This window comes from Notolepis coatsorum, assembly GCF_963971535.1.
Source record: "Notolepis coatsorum genome assembly, chromosome: 8".
In the NCBI taxonomy this organism is placed as follows: domain Eukaryota; kingdom Metazoa; phylum Chordata; class Actinopteri; order Aulopiformes; family Paralepididae; genus Notolepis; species Notolepis coatsorum.
In genome coordinates this window covers 24,013,401-24,028,377 of record NC_140172.1, presented here as the reverse complement: position 1 = coordinate 24,028,377, position 14,977 = coordinate 24,013,401, and the positions used below count along the sequence as shown (strand labels likewise).

The 14,977-nt window shown below is 43.2% G+C and overlaps 1 protein-coding gene across 1 annotated transcript in view; it reads right to left on the bottom strand.

Moving 5' to 3' along the window:
* LOC311233359 (uncharacterized protein) overlaps positions 1 to 14,977 on the bottom strand; it is a gene marked incomplete at its 3' end in the record, with an annotated part of 40,113 nt that overhangs the window by 9,389 nt on the left and 15,747 nt on the right. Inside the window, exons 3-4 of the mRNA XM_084320335.1 lie at positions 14,334 to 14,438; positions 11,664 to 11,777 (exon numbers count right to left, since the gene is read on the bottom strand). Of these exons, the coding sequence (XP_084176461.1) occupies positions 11,664 to 11,777; positions 14,334 to 14,438 (219 nt within the window). The remainder of the gene's footprint in view (positions 1 to 11,663; positions 11,778 to 14,333; positions 14,439 to 14,977) is intronic.

Genomic DNA, 14,977 nt, shown 5'->3' with positions numbered 1-14,977 from the left:
CGCGAGACTTTGTTTGCTCGGCATTCTACTCTGCATAAACGCCAAAACATGTCACTCTGTGTGGGGGTTTTAGTAGGAGTGTGCGTAGTCGTTATTGAGAGTTGTTTTGATCACCATGGAGCCAGCTAAGAGGAGAAGCCGTTCTCAAATGTGGGAACACTTTGATCTGATCAGTCCTAATAAGGTATGTGCATTGTACTCCTTAATAATGTGTAATTCTGAGAGTGTACAAATTAGAGTAGCATTCGTTTTCTATATGATTAGACATGTGTTGTGTAGCCTATTTATTATGCTTTCTAGATACCAGTTTGGATGCAATTCGATTTTCTTACGGGTCAAGTACTTGCTGTGTCATCAGCAATTGGCCTATAATAACAATACGTCCTCAATGCTGAGGCACTTCAGAGCCAAGCATGAGAAGGAGAACAAGCAGGAATCACATCAAGGTAGGTTTAATAATAATAATAACTTTATTTGTATAGCACCTTTCATACAGGGGGTTGCAGTTCAAAGTGCTTTACATCAGTAAGAAATAAGACATAAAATATGTGTAAAACAAGCAGCAAGATCAAAGCATAAAGTGGGATAAAATAATGCAGATATATTAAGCAAATCATATCAGAACCTCACGTTCCAATAGGCTTGTGTAATCTGTTACAAAACAGGATAAAGGTCAGAGTATGCACCCAGCATAACAGATTGCAGAATGGGTACAATACAGTACGGCTCGGGCAGCGCAGCGGAGATCGCGCTTGTCACCAATGCAAGAGACTCCGGTCTCGAATCCGGGTGTCGGCCGTCATACTAACTCGATTGGCAGAGTTAGAGGGTGGAAGTCGATGGGTGGTAATCTGGACGTTGTGGACAGCGACTCCTACAGGTCGGTTGGTGGACGCCTGCACAGCAGAGACAGGAAATGGCGGGGGTAGTGTGAGCCTCCCACACGTTACACCTCGCCGAATGAGAGTCCGCGCTGGCAGGTGAAAAGATGTGACAGACTGCCTCCTCGTGTATCGGAGGGGACACGTGATGCAAGGCTTCTATCCTCCCTACAACCGGCCAGTGGGGGGCATATGCGAGCAACATTCAAGACAGGGGAGGGGAGAATTGGGACAGCGAAATTGGGATGGGAGAAAAATAGAAAAAGGAGAAAAAGTGGATAAAAAATATATATATACAGTACGGCTCAATACAAAACAACTGCTAAGAGGATGCAGACCACATCGGGGTCCCCCATTTTCAATTCATCATGACATACAAGACAAACAGATGTACAGAACTGTGTAGTAAAAAGAGATCATAAAAAATATATACATCCGAAGGGGAAGAAACTGTACATTGGTGGGGGGGAGGTATTGGATATTTACAGGGGCCAGTTTCTAATTACAGCTACCCGTAGGTGCTCTTTGAGAGCGGTTTTGAAGAAGGGTAGGGATTCACATTCCTTCATGGTTTTGGGTAGGGCGTTCCACATTGTTGTGGCATAGTTGCGAAACGTGTTTAGTCCCATGTTTGAGCCGAATCTGGGTTGAACATGATTTGTGGAACTCCCTCTGGTGTTGTGGGCGTGGAATTCACTGACCTTTGGGAAGTATTTCGACATGTACATGGGTATCCCAGTGGTGTAGTGTATCTTGTAGACCAGGCCCATTACAAGTTGCTGTACTCTGTCGTCTACTCTAAGCCATCCTAGGTTGTCAAAATGTGCAGGGGTGAGGTGGGTTCTAGGAGTAAGGCCAATAGGGCTGTCTTAAATACTTCAATGCTTCGTTCGATGGGCACGGGATTTGAATGGGAAAATAAAATTTGAATATACATTTTCTTTTTATAATATATATAATTTTTTTTTTTTTTGCAAAATCTTGCGCCTCCAATTCCAATGCAACGGACGCCATACACCTTATTAACTCTGCCTCTCTTTGTTAACTACAACAAGCACATGGAGATTCCTCATTAACTGTTCTCCATGTTGAATACAACTTGCTGCTTTTATAAAGCCTCAAATGACTGCTTACAATATTTCATAAAAACAAAGTGTTTCGTTTGTCTAAGATTTAAACTTTACAGCACTGACAATTCTCTATAGTATTTTTTTGTTTTACCTGTGTTTGATAAGACACCCAGTCAGTAGGGGTGGGAATCACCAGTTTCATCACGATACGATACGATATCGATTCTTTGGACAACGATACGATATTTTCCGATATCACAAAGTCTGCCACAATACGATACGATTTGATTCGATTCAGGTGCCTGCGATCGATATGAGACAATATTATATGCCCATTTAACACAATCAGTAACATTTAAAAACAAAAAAAGGCAATGGAAATATCATTTGACATTTTTATTTTTGAGCTCTTCCAGACATTTAAATGAAAAACAATCTATTGTTTTTAATACAAATAGACCTCCTGTTCACTGTTTTTGGTTCGTTTTTCTTTTTTTCGATATTAATATCCTATTCACTGTCACAGAGAAGACAGGAAGAATAGCCCCAGCACTGCTGTGGCTAATGGGGATCCAAATAAACATAAACAGAGCTGTATTTTGGCTGGAAAAGGCATATTGGGAGTCCGAAGGTGCCAGATCCTGTTAGTAGGGCTATTTCGAGAATGCACCCTCCTTCCCAGTCCCCACTTCTCTCTGCCTATGGCTCTGGGTTAGCTTACGCTAACGTAACGTTATTTTCGATCTTTAACGCATCGTGGGCATAATAGAATGGCAAGGATTGCAAAGCAGGTTAGATGCATTTGACCCGTGGCGGAATAAAACAGCAGGGACATGTTTTCGGTTGCAGAATAAGCACACTAGCCTTGCTCTAGTGACGCTCTAGACTCTAATGCTGTGTGCTGTTGATCCGAGCCGAGCGGATACGAGGGATTTTCAAAATAAGAGTATCGCAATATGAATCGATCTTTTTACGTTGCATCGATCCTATTTGATTATTGATAATAGATCGATATATCGATCTGGATCGATGTATCATCCCACCCCTACCAGTCAGCAGCAGTGTCCCGACCCATATACAAACCATTTTTGCTTTATAGACGAAGGTTGCAACATAATATGTAATGTAATGTCATTGGCTGTGTAACGGAGAGCAGCCGCAGAGGCAGCGCAGCTCTGAACTCATTAATTTAATTAATTAATCCAATCCACTTTATTTATAGAGCACATTTAAAAACAACAAAGTTGACCAAAGTGCTGTACAAGTCTCACAACATAAGAAAAGAAATAAATAAAAATGATAAAATTATAATTTTTTTAATCTCTAAGCTTCAAATTAAAATCAAATCTCGGCCCCGAAGCTTCGAAGGCCAAAAAAAGCTTTGAAGGTCAGCCCTTAGCAGTAGTCTGACCAGTTTGTTTTGTGATGTTTGTAGCCTTGTTTTAAGGGCCTTTGATGTGATTTGGTACCATGAGGTGCAAGCATAGTCGTAGTACCCTTGAATGAGTGCACCTGTTAGAGTCTACAAGGTATTCTTGTTTACCAGAGAGGAGATCCGGTACAAGAATTTTGTTCGTTGGTTGACTTTTTTTATTACATTGGTTGCCATTTTGTCACAGGAAAGATTTGCCTCAAGGATGGAACCCACGTAGGTAATTTCATCTTTCCTTGTGACAATCATGTCACAATAATGTCACCTACTGTAACAGAGAAGCCGCATTACCAAACAGAATGTAAAGACGACTTTGAACTGTTAAAGAGTAATCCAGAAAAAAAAATTTAACTGTAAAAAACTGATTTTATAGTATGTCTGCACTTTATGTGCTCATTTCATCATTCATGTCTTTTCTATTCTACTAGACAAGGTGGCCTGTTGGGATGTGAAACCTGGTCATTTTACCCGTCAGGGCTGTACGCTAAGCTTTTTCACTAGGGGCACAGGTGCCCCTAAATGAAAAAAAAAAGATTTAAATTTTTTTTTTAAATAACCCAATTTCTTTTAATGAAAGTACTGTATATTTGTATGTCTCTAACTGTTTTAATGGATTGCAAATGGAGGACCCTTATGTAAACAAGCCGAAAGTCTTTTTCTGGTCTTCATCCTCCAGTCTTAGCAGTTGTTGTATTGAGCTGTACTGTATTGTACCCATTCTGCAATCTGTTAATAACGTTTTCAATCAATCAGACATGTATAGAAAAGCTTTTATAACATTCTTTCATATAACAAAAAATTATATTATTGTTTAAGAAAATGTTTTAGCCCTATGCTTGAATATTATTTTAGGCATGGCAACAAATAAAAATAATAATAATAAAATGAATAAATAAATAAAATAAAAAAATAGGCTACACGTCTCTCTTTTTGTGTTACTAATTGGGCTCACCGATATGAACATAGGCCTCTTTACTTACTTAAAAAAAGGAAACATCAACAAATATGTTTGTGGTATTCCACCATGCCATGTGTGTTTTATTTTATAATGCTCATGATTATTGCTGAAGTCTGAGTCATGCTTTCATAACGAAGGTTATCCTATAACCCTAGTTATATGAATACTGGCTGAGCGTCTCGCTCTGCCATTATGAGATGTCATCTCCTGCACCTACTGTACGTGACCACGCCTACTCCTGTGCGTGCCTACTAGGGCTGTCCCTGACTAAGGATTTGGATGGTCGACTATGATTGGCCAAAATTTGCCGTTAGTCGAAAAAAAAATATATATATATATATAATTATAATTATATATTTTTTTTTTATTCCATTTGGGCTGTGGGTGGTGCTTAACACTTTGATCGCCATGGTTAAATTCATAATTTACCATCCCTTGCCATCTCTATTTGTCTATGGAGAAGTTCCCCTTCTTTGCAGGGCTATAACTTTTTAAATTGTATTGCTAAATTGACATTATTATGGCCCATTCAATGTCCTATATCTATTGTTCAGGGTGTTTTTTTTTATTGATTGAATACTTTATTTTGACACAAATCGTATGACAATTTTTTTTTTTTAAAGACAAGACAATAGGCGGTTAGGTGGTCGAGCGGAGATTGCGTTCGTCACCAGCCCCGGAGCTGTGAGCTTGGTTCGCCTGTTCGAATCCAGCTCACAGCTCCGGGGTTGTCACCAGCTTGGCTGGCCGTCTGCACTGATACAATTGGCTATATCAGAGGGTGGGAGAAGCTGGCGGGGTGGGTCCGGGTCGTTGTAAACAGCGACTCCTACAGTTCGGTCGGGGCGCCTGCTAAGCGCGGATTGGACGTGAGGGGGATAGTGTGGTCCTCCCACACGCTACGCCCTCTCAATGAGAATCCGCGCTGCCAGGTGAAAAGAAGCGGTGATTGGCTGGACGTGTGTCGGAGGAAGCACGTGGTAGCCTCCACTCTCCCAAATGATCTGACTGTGGGGGGTAAAGCGCAGCGACCAGGAAGGGACTGGGAATTGGCATACGACTAACATTGGGATGGGAGAAAATCGGAGGAAAATGGAGGGGGAAAAAGACCAAAAAAAAAAAAAAAAAAAAGACAAGACAATAACAGTGTCAATAGCGCAGGTCAAAAATGGATAAAACACAATAAAGCCAAGGCTTGTTTCCATTGTGGTCCATACATGGAACATAAAAAGGCACAGAAACACAAATGGACATGTACACTGACAGGACACATTCTATTTTTTTTTTATAAAAACACCTAACCTGACAACTCATACAGTTAACTAATGTTAAAAGAAAATCCGCAAACCCTTAAAAGCAACTCATGATAAAAGAAATAAAAGCCAAGTTATGATAAAAGAGATAAAAAAAACATTTTAAGACCAATTTGAGTTGCTGCTGAGCCATGTTTTTAGGGCGGATTTAAATCCGAGAGGGGAGTTCAGGAGTTTTATAAATGTTGGCAGGGCATTCCACATTACCGTAGCAGAGTAAAAAAATGCATCTTTCCCCATGAATGTCCTGACTCTCGGCGGGACCAGGTCCGTGGGGCTTCCTCTTGTGGCGTGTTTGTGGACATCTCCTACTTTATTAAAATAATTGACTAGGTACTTGGGGACCGTTTCTTTTAGTACTTTAAAAACCAGTAGCATTTTAAGCCGGTGTACCCTTTCTTCAACCCTAAGCCATCCCAGCCTGCTAAAGTGGGCTGGCGTTAGGTGAGTCCTAAAGTGAAGGTTGTGCAGGAGTCTCACTAGTTTGTTTTGGGAGGTCTGGAGCTTTGTCTTCATTTGTTTTGATATGTTGCTGTACCATGAAGTGCAAGCATAGTCAAAGTGACATTGGATGAGGGCTCCAGCTAGGGTCCTCAGAGCGTTTTTATTTATGAACGAGGAAATTCTAAATAAAAATTTGGTTTTTTGATTGACCTTAGTAATAACTTTTTGTGCCATTTTTTCGTTAGAAAGTTTGTTATTTAAAATAAAGCCCAGGTAGGTGACCTCCTCTTTATCCTCAATAATGTTTTCACCTACTCTAATTTTAAAACCCTGGGATTTCTTTAGGTTGGCGTTTGACCCAAAGAGTATGGCCTCTGTTTTTCCCAGATGTAGAGACAATTTATTGTCACTGAGCAACGTTATACCTTTTCATTCACATATTCATACTAAAATACAGTCTAAAGTATAAGTATGTTTTTATCGTTTTCTGCAGCTTTCTCCAGAACTTGATTTATAGCCCCAAATGCATTATATTGATGATGAAATACAGTTTGATAGCGATCGGTGCCAGATAAAAAAATTCAACTGGAGGTGGTTCTAGAAGTTACTACTTATCATCTGATGTTGACCGGATGGGCGGGGGGTCGTTTATAATTCCGTGGGCAACGTTAGATGATTCATCTAGTGTGGGTGATATGATCATCAGAGAAGTTTATATCGAACACGGTAATAATAAACGCTGAAACTTACCCCAGTCTCCTCGGGCCGTTGGGCGATCAGCTTGGAGTAGACAGTTTTCTATTATGGGATGTTGATCTAGATAGATGAACCATTTCCAGGTTGTATAATACTATATACATCCAAATAACGTTTATTGAGTTAGGGCGAGCGATTGATTATCCAGTGTGTCGAGATGGAGTCCTGCTAACGATCGCGAGTGCCCGGACGAAATATGGGTGAGCACTTCCTGTTTGGCGTGTCACTTCCTGTTGGGCGATCTGCCGATCGGCCACCAGATGGCGCTCTTGAACCGTTAGAGAGTTGAGTGGAGCTCAGCAGTATATCTCAGGTCCCCGGAGGAGAAATATGATTTCGATCAAAGATTTTTGAAATATTGATATCAAAGACGTGTTACGGCGTCTTCGGCAGAATGAGCATGGCGGGCAATGACGAGTTTCGGCATTTCCGGCGATTAAAGTGTTTTATTATAATTTTTTAGCATTTTTACAGCTTTATTGGCCACGCAGGACCGACAGAGGAGAGGGCGAGCGGGAGGAGAGGTGGGGAGGACATGCAACAAATAACGACGGGAGCTGGGATCGAACCGGGGTCGGCCGCGTAGGTGCGCAAGGCACTATGGTATGCGCCACGAGGGTGCCCCGACTGAAGGCTTCTTGTCCTCTGCAAAAGCATGCAATTGGTCCACTGATGGGATACATCTTGATATTTGTCTAGTCTAGTGTGTTCATCAGATGGGTGAAATCCTCTTTCAGTGCCTCTGTGCCTGTTTTCGTAGGCAGTTGGCCTCTGGTATGCATGCCATTAGCGTTAGCCACGCTTCTAGGCCTCTTTTCTTTTGGAAATAATGTAAAAAAAAAGAAAATTATAAATTTCGACTAAGAGGTTGGCAGTCGACTACGGCTCCTTTCTACCGATTAGTTGACTAATCGACTAATAGGGGTCAGCCCTAGTGCCTACAAGACATAGGAAGTAGTCACATCCACGCCCTTCCAAGTTTGAATTCCATACGTGAAAAACATCCAAGGGACCTCAGGGCGCTGAAGAGCGAGACGCTCAGCCAGTATTCATATAACTAGGGTTATAGGATAACCTTCGTTATATATTCATACTGGCCAATTGCGCCATTATGAGATCAAAAGGGGCAGAGCGGACGCGCGGCCACGTCAAATGCACCCCCTGAGGGCCCATAAGCCCCTGCCAGGGAGGAGGGGAGTCACGTCCACCCGCCCGTCCTAACGAAAGGGCGGAGGCAGTCAACTACAACCAATGTGCGAAAAAGGGAACCAGGCACCCTTGAAAGCACAGTGCAAGCGGGACCACGTGTGACACAGCACTCCGCGGTCCACACCCACCTGCTAGCCCACACCCACCTGCTAGCCCACCTGATGGCGGGATGCAGGAGAGGTCCCGGACCTCAGGACTGCCTGGGAGATGGAGCCCCCAGTCATGTCCATGAGGTAAAACCTAACAAAAGGACCCGGGGAGGACCAGGAGGCCGCAGCGCAGATGTCCTCCACCGAGGCCCGCCCAAAAGGGGCAGCGGAGGCCGCCACTCCACGAGTGGAGTGTGCCCTGGCGCCTGCGGGGGGAACCTGTCGAGCCAAAGTGTAGCAAAGGGCAATGGCCTCGCACAACCAATGTGACAGGCGTTGCTTGGACAGAGCCTTACCCGCGTGAGAGCCACCGTAACAAACAAACAGTTGATCGGTAGCCCTGAGATCCTGCGTGCGACTAAGGTAAACCTTCAGCGCACAGACAGGACACAACAGGTGAAGGCTCGCCTCCAACTCACTAGCGTGAGGAGGGTGAAACGCCTGAAGCACAATATCCCTGGAGCGATAAGAGCTCCGGATATTCTTTGGCACGAAGGCCGGATTAGGCCTCAGAGTCGCACTGCTATCGGCCCGAATAGACAGGCACTCTGACCGCACCGAGAGAGCACACAGCTCACCCACGAGCTTAGCGGAGGTGATGGCCAAAAGGAACGCGGTCTTAAAGGACAGTCGATCCAATGGCGCCTGCTCAAGAGACTCAAATGGGGCCCCCAACAACCGTCCCAGGACCAGTTGGAGGTCCCAACTCGGAGACAGAGCACATTCCACAGGCTTGGGACGCCGTGCGCCAAGCAGGAAACGTCTCACGAGAGGGTGGCTGAACAGTGTTCTGCCCACATGACAAGAAGATATAGCTGCGGCGTATATCTTCACCGTCGAGGCCGACAGCCTATTCAGGATAGACTGGAGGAAGGAAAGAACCGAGTCCAGGGGGCATGACACCGGGTCCAGGCCCCCAACCTCACACCACTCTTGAAACATATGCCACTTCCCTGCGTAAACCGCCGTAGTGGACGGAGTGCGCACGTTCTGGATGGTGTTAACCACAGTAGGGTTAAGACGCATCCCCTCCAGATTCACCCTTTCAGCAGCCAAACCATCAAAGGCTGCCCCAGAACAGGAGGCAGAATCAGTGTTCCGCGTGCCTGAGAGATAAGGGAAGTCGGCAAATCAGATCCGTAACTTCGGGATAAGGATTGGCTCTAAGGGCTGGGTTGATCAGGCTGAGGTGTGAAGCAGGGCTGGGCTCGTGCCGCGGCTGGAGGAGCAGTCGACCCATCGCCCTCCTCTCTCCGCCGCCGGAAGCTCGGAAGTCGGCCCATTCTGTGTTGTCTTCGTGGGTTCCACGCTTTGGCGTGGTTCTCGCGGGGGCTCTGCGGGGCGGTGTCCGGCAGCCGGGTCGAAGGCGGGTCGGTGGAGGGGTTGGGGTACGGTGCGGACCAGGGGAATCCGACCGTTTTTACCTATATATCAGCGTGTGCCCCATGTGTGTGTAGGGAACTTCAGGGTAAAGGTCTGACCCACTTCCAGTGATGAAGCTAAGCTACGCTAACGGTGCGGGCGTTCCCTAAGCCTAATGCATGCAGAGAGACAAAAAAGGTATGTATCTTCTTGTCTAACTCCAGGGAAGATGTTAAATAAGCTAATTATCCAAAATGTTGGAGTTTTCCTTTAATGTCTCCGGATGGACTTTTCTAGTAATGGGAAACCTAGGGCTTCACCCGATCACATAGAATCGTTTTCGGGACCCCTGATCAATATGTTGTGGTGGGTTATGTCGTGGACCAGATGGACATAGGATGGACCAGATGGCGATCAAATAATTGGAATATTCTTTTTGGAATACCACCGACCACAGGTAAGGACCATCTGACGTCAATTTCAGCTTGATCGTGCAAGGTTATCATACCCATCCCCCTGATCGGCGTGTGTTGTGGTAATAACGAATGACGTTACTGGCAATCAAATAATTAGAAACGACCCCCCCCCCCACTATCATGCACTCATGATGAAACATAATACGTATCATATGCATTTGATTTGAAAATAGTAGCGTGTCCAGGGACGAAACGCAAATGGTTTTAGTAGAATTCACGTTGCGCCCTATAGCCAGCCTCCCAGGAATTAGCCTGGATCATTCTGAAATTATACTCATTCACCACAGGATAACGCGTGAACGTATTCATGAAAACATTTATTCTTTTTTGCATCTTGAAGTACGGAAGATAGTTACTGTCAAATGACCATGGTATTGTATCCATAGCTATAATATAAAATATAGATTTAGCTCTACAAACAAGGTGACGCAGTGAAACTATGTAATGAAAACCTGGCCGTGCTAGCACATGATGGGGAAATCGAATGGCCCTGAATGTGTTAATCAATAGGTGACAGAATAAAAATTCTAAAAATAATTTTCAAGAATTCACATAGGTAAATTCTTAACCTCACATCTAGAAACTTAAAAAGATTGTATCCACGTTGCACAGAGTCTTCCATCTCTGGACCTAAAGATTTCCCTATGGATTTATTCTAGGGATGTCAGATATTATCGGCCTACCGATATTGGCATTGATATCGTAAATGATCGGTTTTTGTAAAAAAAAAAATTACATTTATTTAACCTTTATTTACCCAGGCAAGCAAGTAAGAACAAATTCAGATTTTATTTATTGTCAAAAGTATGCATAATGTTGTGTTAATTCCACAACAAGAGATATGTAATGTTAATTACCTGAAATTATTCCGTTTGGGGGGGGACCCTGCATATATCGGTATCGGTTGATATCGGTATCGGAAATTAAGAGTTGGACAATATCGGTATAGGTAAAAAAGCCAATATCGAACATCCCTAATTTATTCCCAACTGTATTTGACCAGGGACCAGCCATATACAGGAGCAGTGATGCGTTGCTCATGGGACGGGGTTGCACTCCGTGCAACCAAAGTTTTGTGAGCAGAAGCGCGTGCACACAGGAATGCGCTGCACTCGACTGATGCGCCAACTCGCAGTACCCACCTGGCTACTTTGCATATCAATAGCGGCGGTCGTCAGGTGTTACATTCCATTCGTAGAGGCAATTAGGCATCGTCTTTAGTCTGTCCTTATGCGAGGGAACATTTATGCGAATATGCGCATGCGCGGGAGCGTGCACACGCGCCCGGGAGCGCGCGTGCACGTGGCGTCATTAGCGTGCGTGCAACCAGTGTTGATATGAGCAACGCAACACTGTACAGGAGGGTCTACCAGCTAGTGCAAGACAGTCATAGAGAGTAATGAAACACATGGCCATTTAGTTTACTTTCCATCCATCAGACTCTTCAACAATGTATGTGAAAATACCACACTTTGTTATGGTAAAACAAATAGATTGAGGCTTCATGGAAAGAAAGAGGAGAGAAAGCTGTGGACACAAAGACATACAACTGTGCTGCAACAGAGGAAGGACAAGAAGAGAAAAGAAAGACAAGAAAAAGAAAAGTAACATACTGATATCCTGTTGGTCTGTGGGCTCCTCCTTCAGCCCAGTGGAAATATCCATGGGTGGGTCTAGCGTGTCCTGAGCCTCTTCTTTCTTAATCATCAGTGGATCACTGGGTGGATCTGGAGCAGAGGGAGACAGAAACTAAGTACTTACAGTGGCATGAAAAAGTATTTGCCCACTTTCTGATTTCCTATGTGATTACATATTTGTCAAAATCTTTTTTTTTTTTGCGGCTGGGTGGCGCAGCAGTCTAATCGCTCGTCACCAACGCGTGATACACCGGTATCTAATCCGGCTGTCAGCGTTGCCTCCGGCTTGGGCCGGCCGTCATATATACTCAATTGGCAGAGTCAGCGGGAGGGGAGTCGATGGGTGGTAATCTGGTCGTTGAGCGACTCCTACAGGTCGGTCAGGGCGCCTGCACAGCAAGGACAGGAGATGTCGAGGGTAGTGTGAGCCTCCCACACATTGCACCTCGCCAATGAGAGTCCGCGCTGGCAGGTGAAAAGAAGTGGCTGGCTGACTCCGCATGTATCAGAGGGGACATGCGATAGTATCTATCAACCCTCCCTATGACCGGCCAGTGGGGGGCACATGCGAGCAACGATCAAGACAGGGGAGGGGGGAATTGGCACGACTAAATTGGGATGGGAGAAAAACAGAAAAAGGAGAAAAAGTGTATCCAAAAAAAATATATATGTTTTTTTTTTTATCTTTATACAAAATCTAAGACGGGATGTAATTGAGTCCTGAGCCTCTTCTTTCATGATTGGTTGACGTTGGAGGTAGATCTGGGGCAGAGAGAGACAGCAACTAAGGAAATACTCCAGTATTTACAGTATATTTGACTAATTATTATATTTACGTATATACCGAACTGTATTTAAAGTCAAACATACTTCCTTTTCCTCCATTACATTTATTAAAATATATGAAAGAAAATTGGTAACTTAACAAGCAGCAAATCAGAACAAGCGAAGCAAGACCACTGACCCCTTTAGATAATAATAACAATAACAATAACAATAATAATAATAATAATAATAATAATAATAATAATAATAATAATAATAATAATAATAATAATAATAATAATAATTAGGGATGCTCGATATTGGCTTTTTTACCGATACCGATATTCCGATATTGTCCAACTCTTAATTTCGATACCGATATCAACCGATACCGATATATGCAGGGTTTCCCCCCAAAAAAACTGAATAATTTCAGGTAATTAATAATTTCACTGGATGCATTCAAAAGGCTTTCTAAATGTAAGCATTATCTGTGCAAAATATGATAAGTAAAAAAGTAAAAATTAACATTACATATCTCTTGTTGTTGAATTAAACCAACATGCATACTTTTGACAATAAATAAAATAAGAATTGGTTCTTACTTGCTTGCCTGGGTAAATAAAGGTTAAACAAATGTAAAAAAATTTTTTTTTTTTTTTTACCGATACCGATATTTTCCGATATCACATTTTACTGCCGATATCGGCCGATAATATCGGTCGGCCGATAATATCGGACATCCCTAATAATAATACATCACAGTTAGGACCACTTCTATCAGCTTAGTCCTACTGGTTGCAAATAATTCAATCCAACAGGGGAACAGGACAAAGGTGTTCCATTTATAAAAGATACCAGAATAAAGTGCTCCAAATAGTTAGGCTAAATGTGAACAAGAGTTTGATCAAATGAAAGAATGAGAGGAGAGAAAGCTATGGAGACAAAGACTGAGACATACAAACATGCTGGAGCAGAGGAAGGAGAAGACTAAGGCCCTGTCCACACGAGAGTTTGGATTTAATATGACCGAAGTTTGAAAAAATAAAACTCCGTCCACACGGTGAACACAGGTGGACAACCGCGTATAACTGCGTACTCACGGGCAGAGCTGGAACCCAGCAACCGATACATTTAGTACAATGTAATACAATGCCAAAGCAGTAGGCGGCGATGTTGTTCAGACATGAAGGCCATTTCAACCAATCAGAAAAGACTGAACGCTCACTAAACTTCCTGTTGGGTCGCGATCTGCCATTAATTAACTGAAGAAGAAGAAGTAACGTTACCGATATGAAATGGATGTAAACGTTATTTAACAGATTGCAGAATGGGTACAATACAATACGGCTCAATACAAACAATTGTTAAGGGGATGCAGTCTGGACTGGGTTCCTTATAAGTTATAACAATAACTTGACAACACATGAGTTTTGTTTAGCTGCAGCTACATGTTTACTCTGAGCGTCAACAGACATCCGTCGATCACAACACTCTTCAACACAGACGATACGTTTTGAACAAAAGTTTGTTACAATCATTTTCATATAACGCTACTTGGGACAGCTCTGCTGTAAACACTGGTGTAGTTGGCTCTGCTCTAATCTCTCTACCCCGCGGTCTGCCGTGAACATGGGGAATAATTGCGACAGCTCTGCTGTAAACACTGGGAATAACCTCGGTTGCTATGCCCACACGCAACTGCAAAACCGCACAACTCCACCCTGGCCACCGGTTTCAAAAGACCGCGGTTGCAGTGTAGCAAATCCCCGGTTGTGTGTGGCCGAACAGTGCAACTGCGCACATACAATCACGGTTACATTAAACCCAGCGTTCGTGTGGACGGGGCCTAAATCCAGATAAGAGAAAGAAACAACGTACTGATCTCCTGGTGGTCTGTGGGCTCCTCCTTCATCTTAATCTCTTGATCTTCTTCTTTAATAACCAGTAGGTCGCTCTGGGTGGATCTGGTAGCTCTGGGTGGATCTGGGACAGAGAGAAACACAACTCAACATACTAGTCTTTATTTACTTGTGGGTCTGTAGCAGGGGTGTCAAAAGTACCCAGAAATTATACTTAAGTGAAAGTATGGGTACAGTCTCAAAGTATTACTCAAGTAAAAGTCAGAGTATCTGGCTTAAAAACACACTTGAGTAAAAGTAAAAAAAAGTTTCTACTTATAAATGTACTTAAGTACTAAAAAGTAAAAGTAAAAACTTTTTTTCTGACTGTCTATTCTTCTGATAGCAGGTGTTTAATCAAAGATCCCCGCTTTCTAGTCTTGCACAAGGACCAATCAGCATGGGTATGGGCGGTTCATTTTCAATTGATGGGGATTTGATTGGCTGTTTTTAAATAAAGTGCGGCCGCAGGATTAATAACATTAACGTTAGTGTGGCCAGAGAAACAAATATACGAATTAAAATGGTTGGACCTGTACTTTGTAGGTCTGCATTTTAAATGTAAGGAGTAAAAAGTATGTTTATTTTCTCTGAAATGTAATTGAGTAAAAGTACAAGTATACA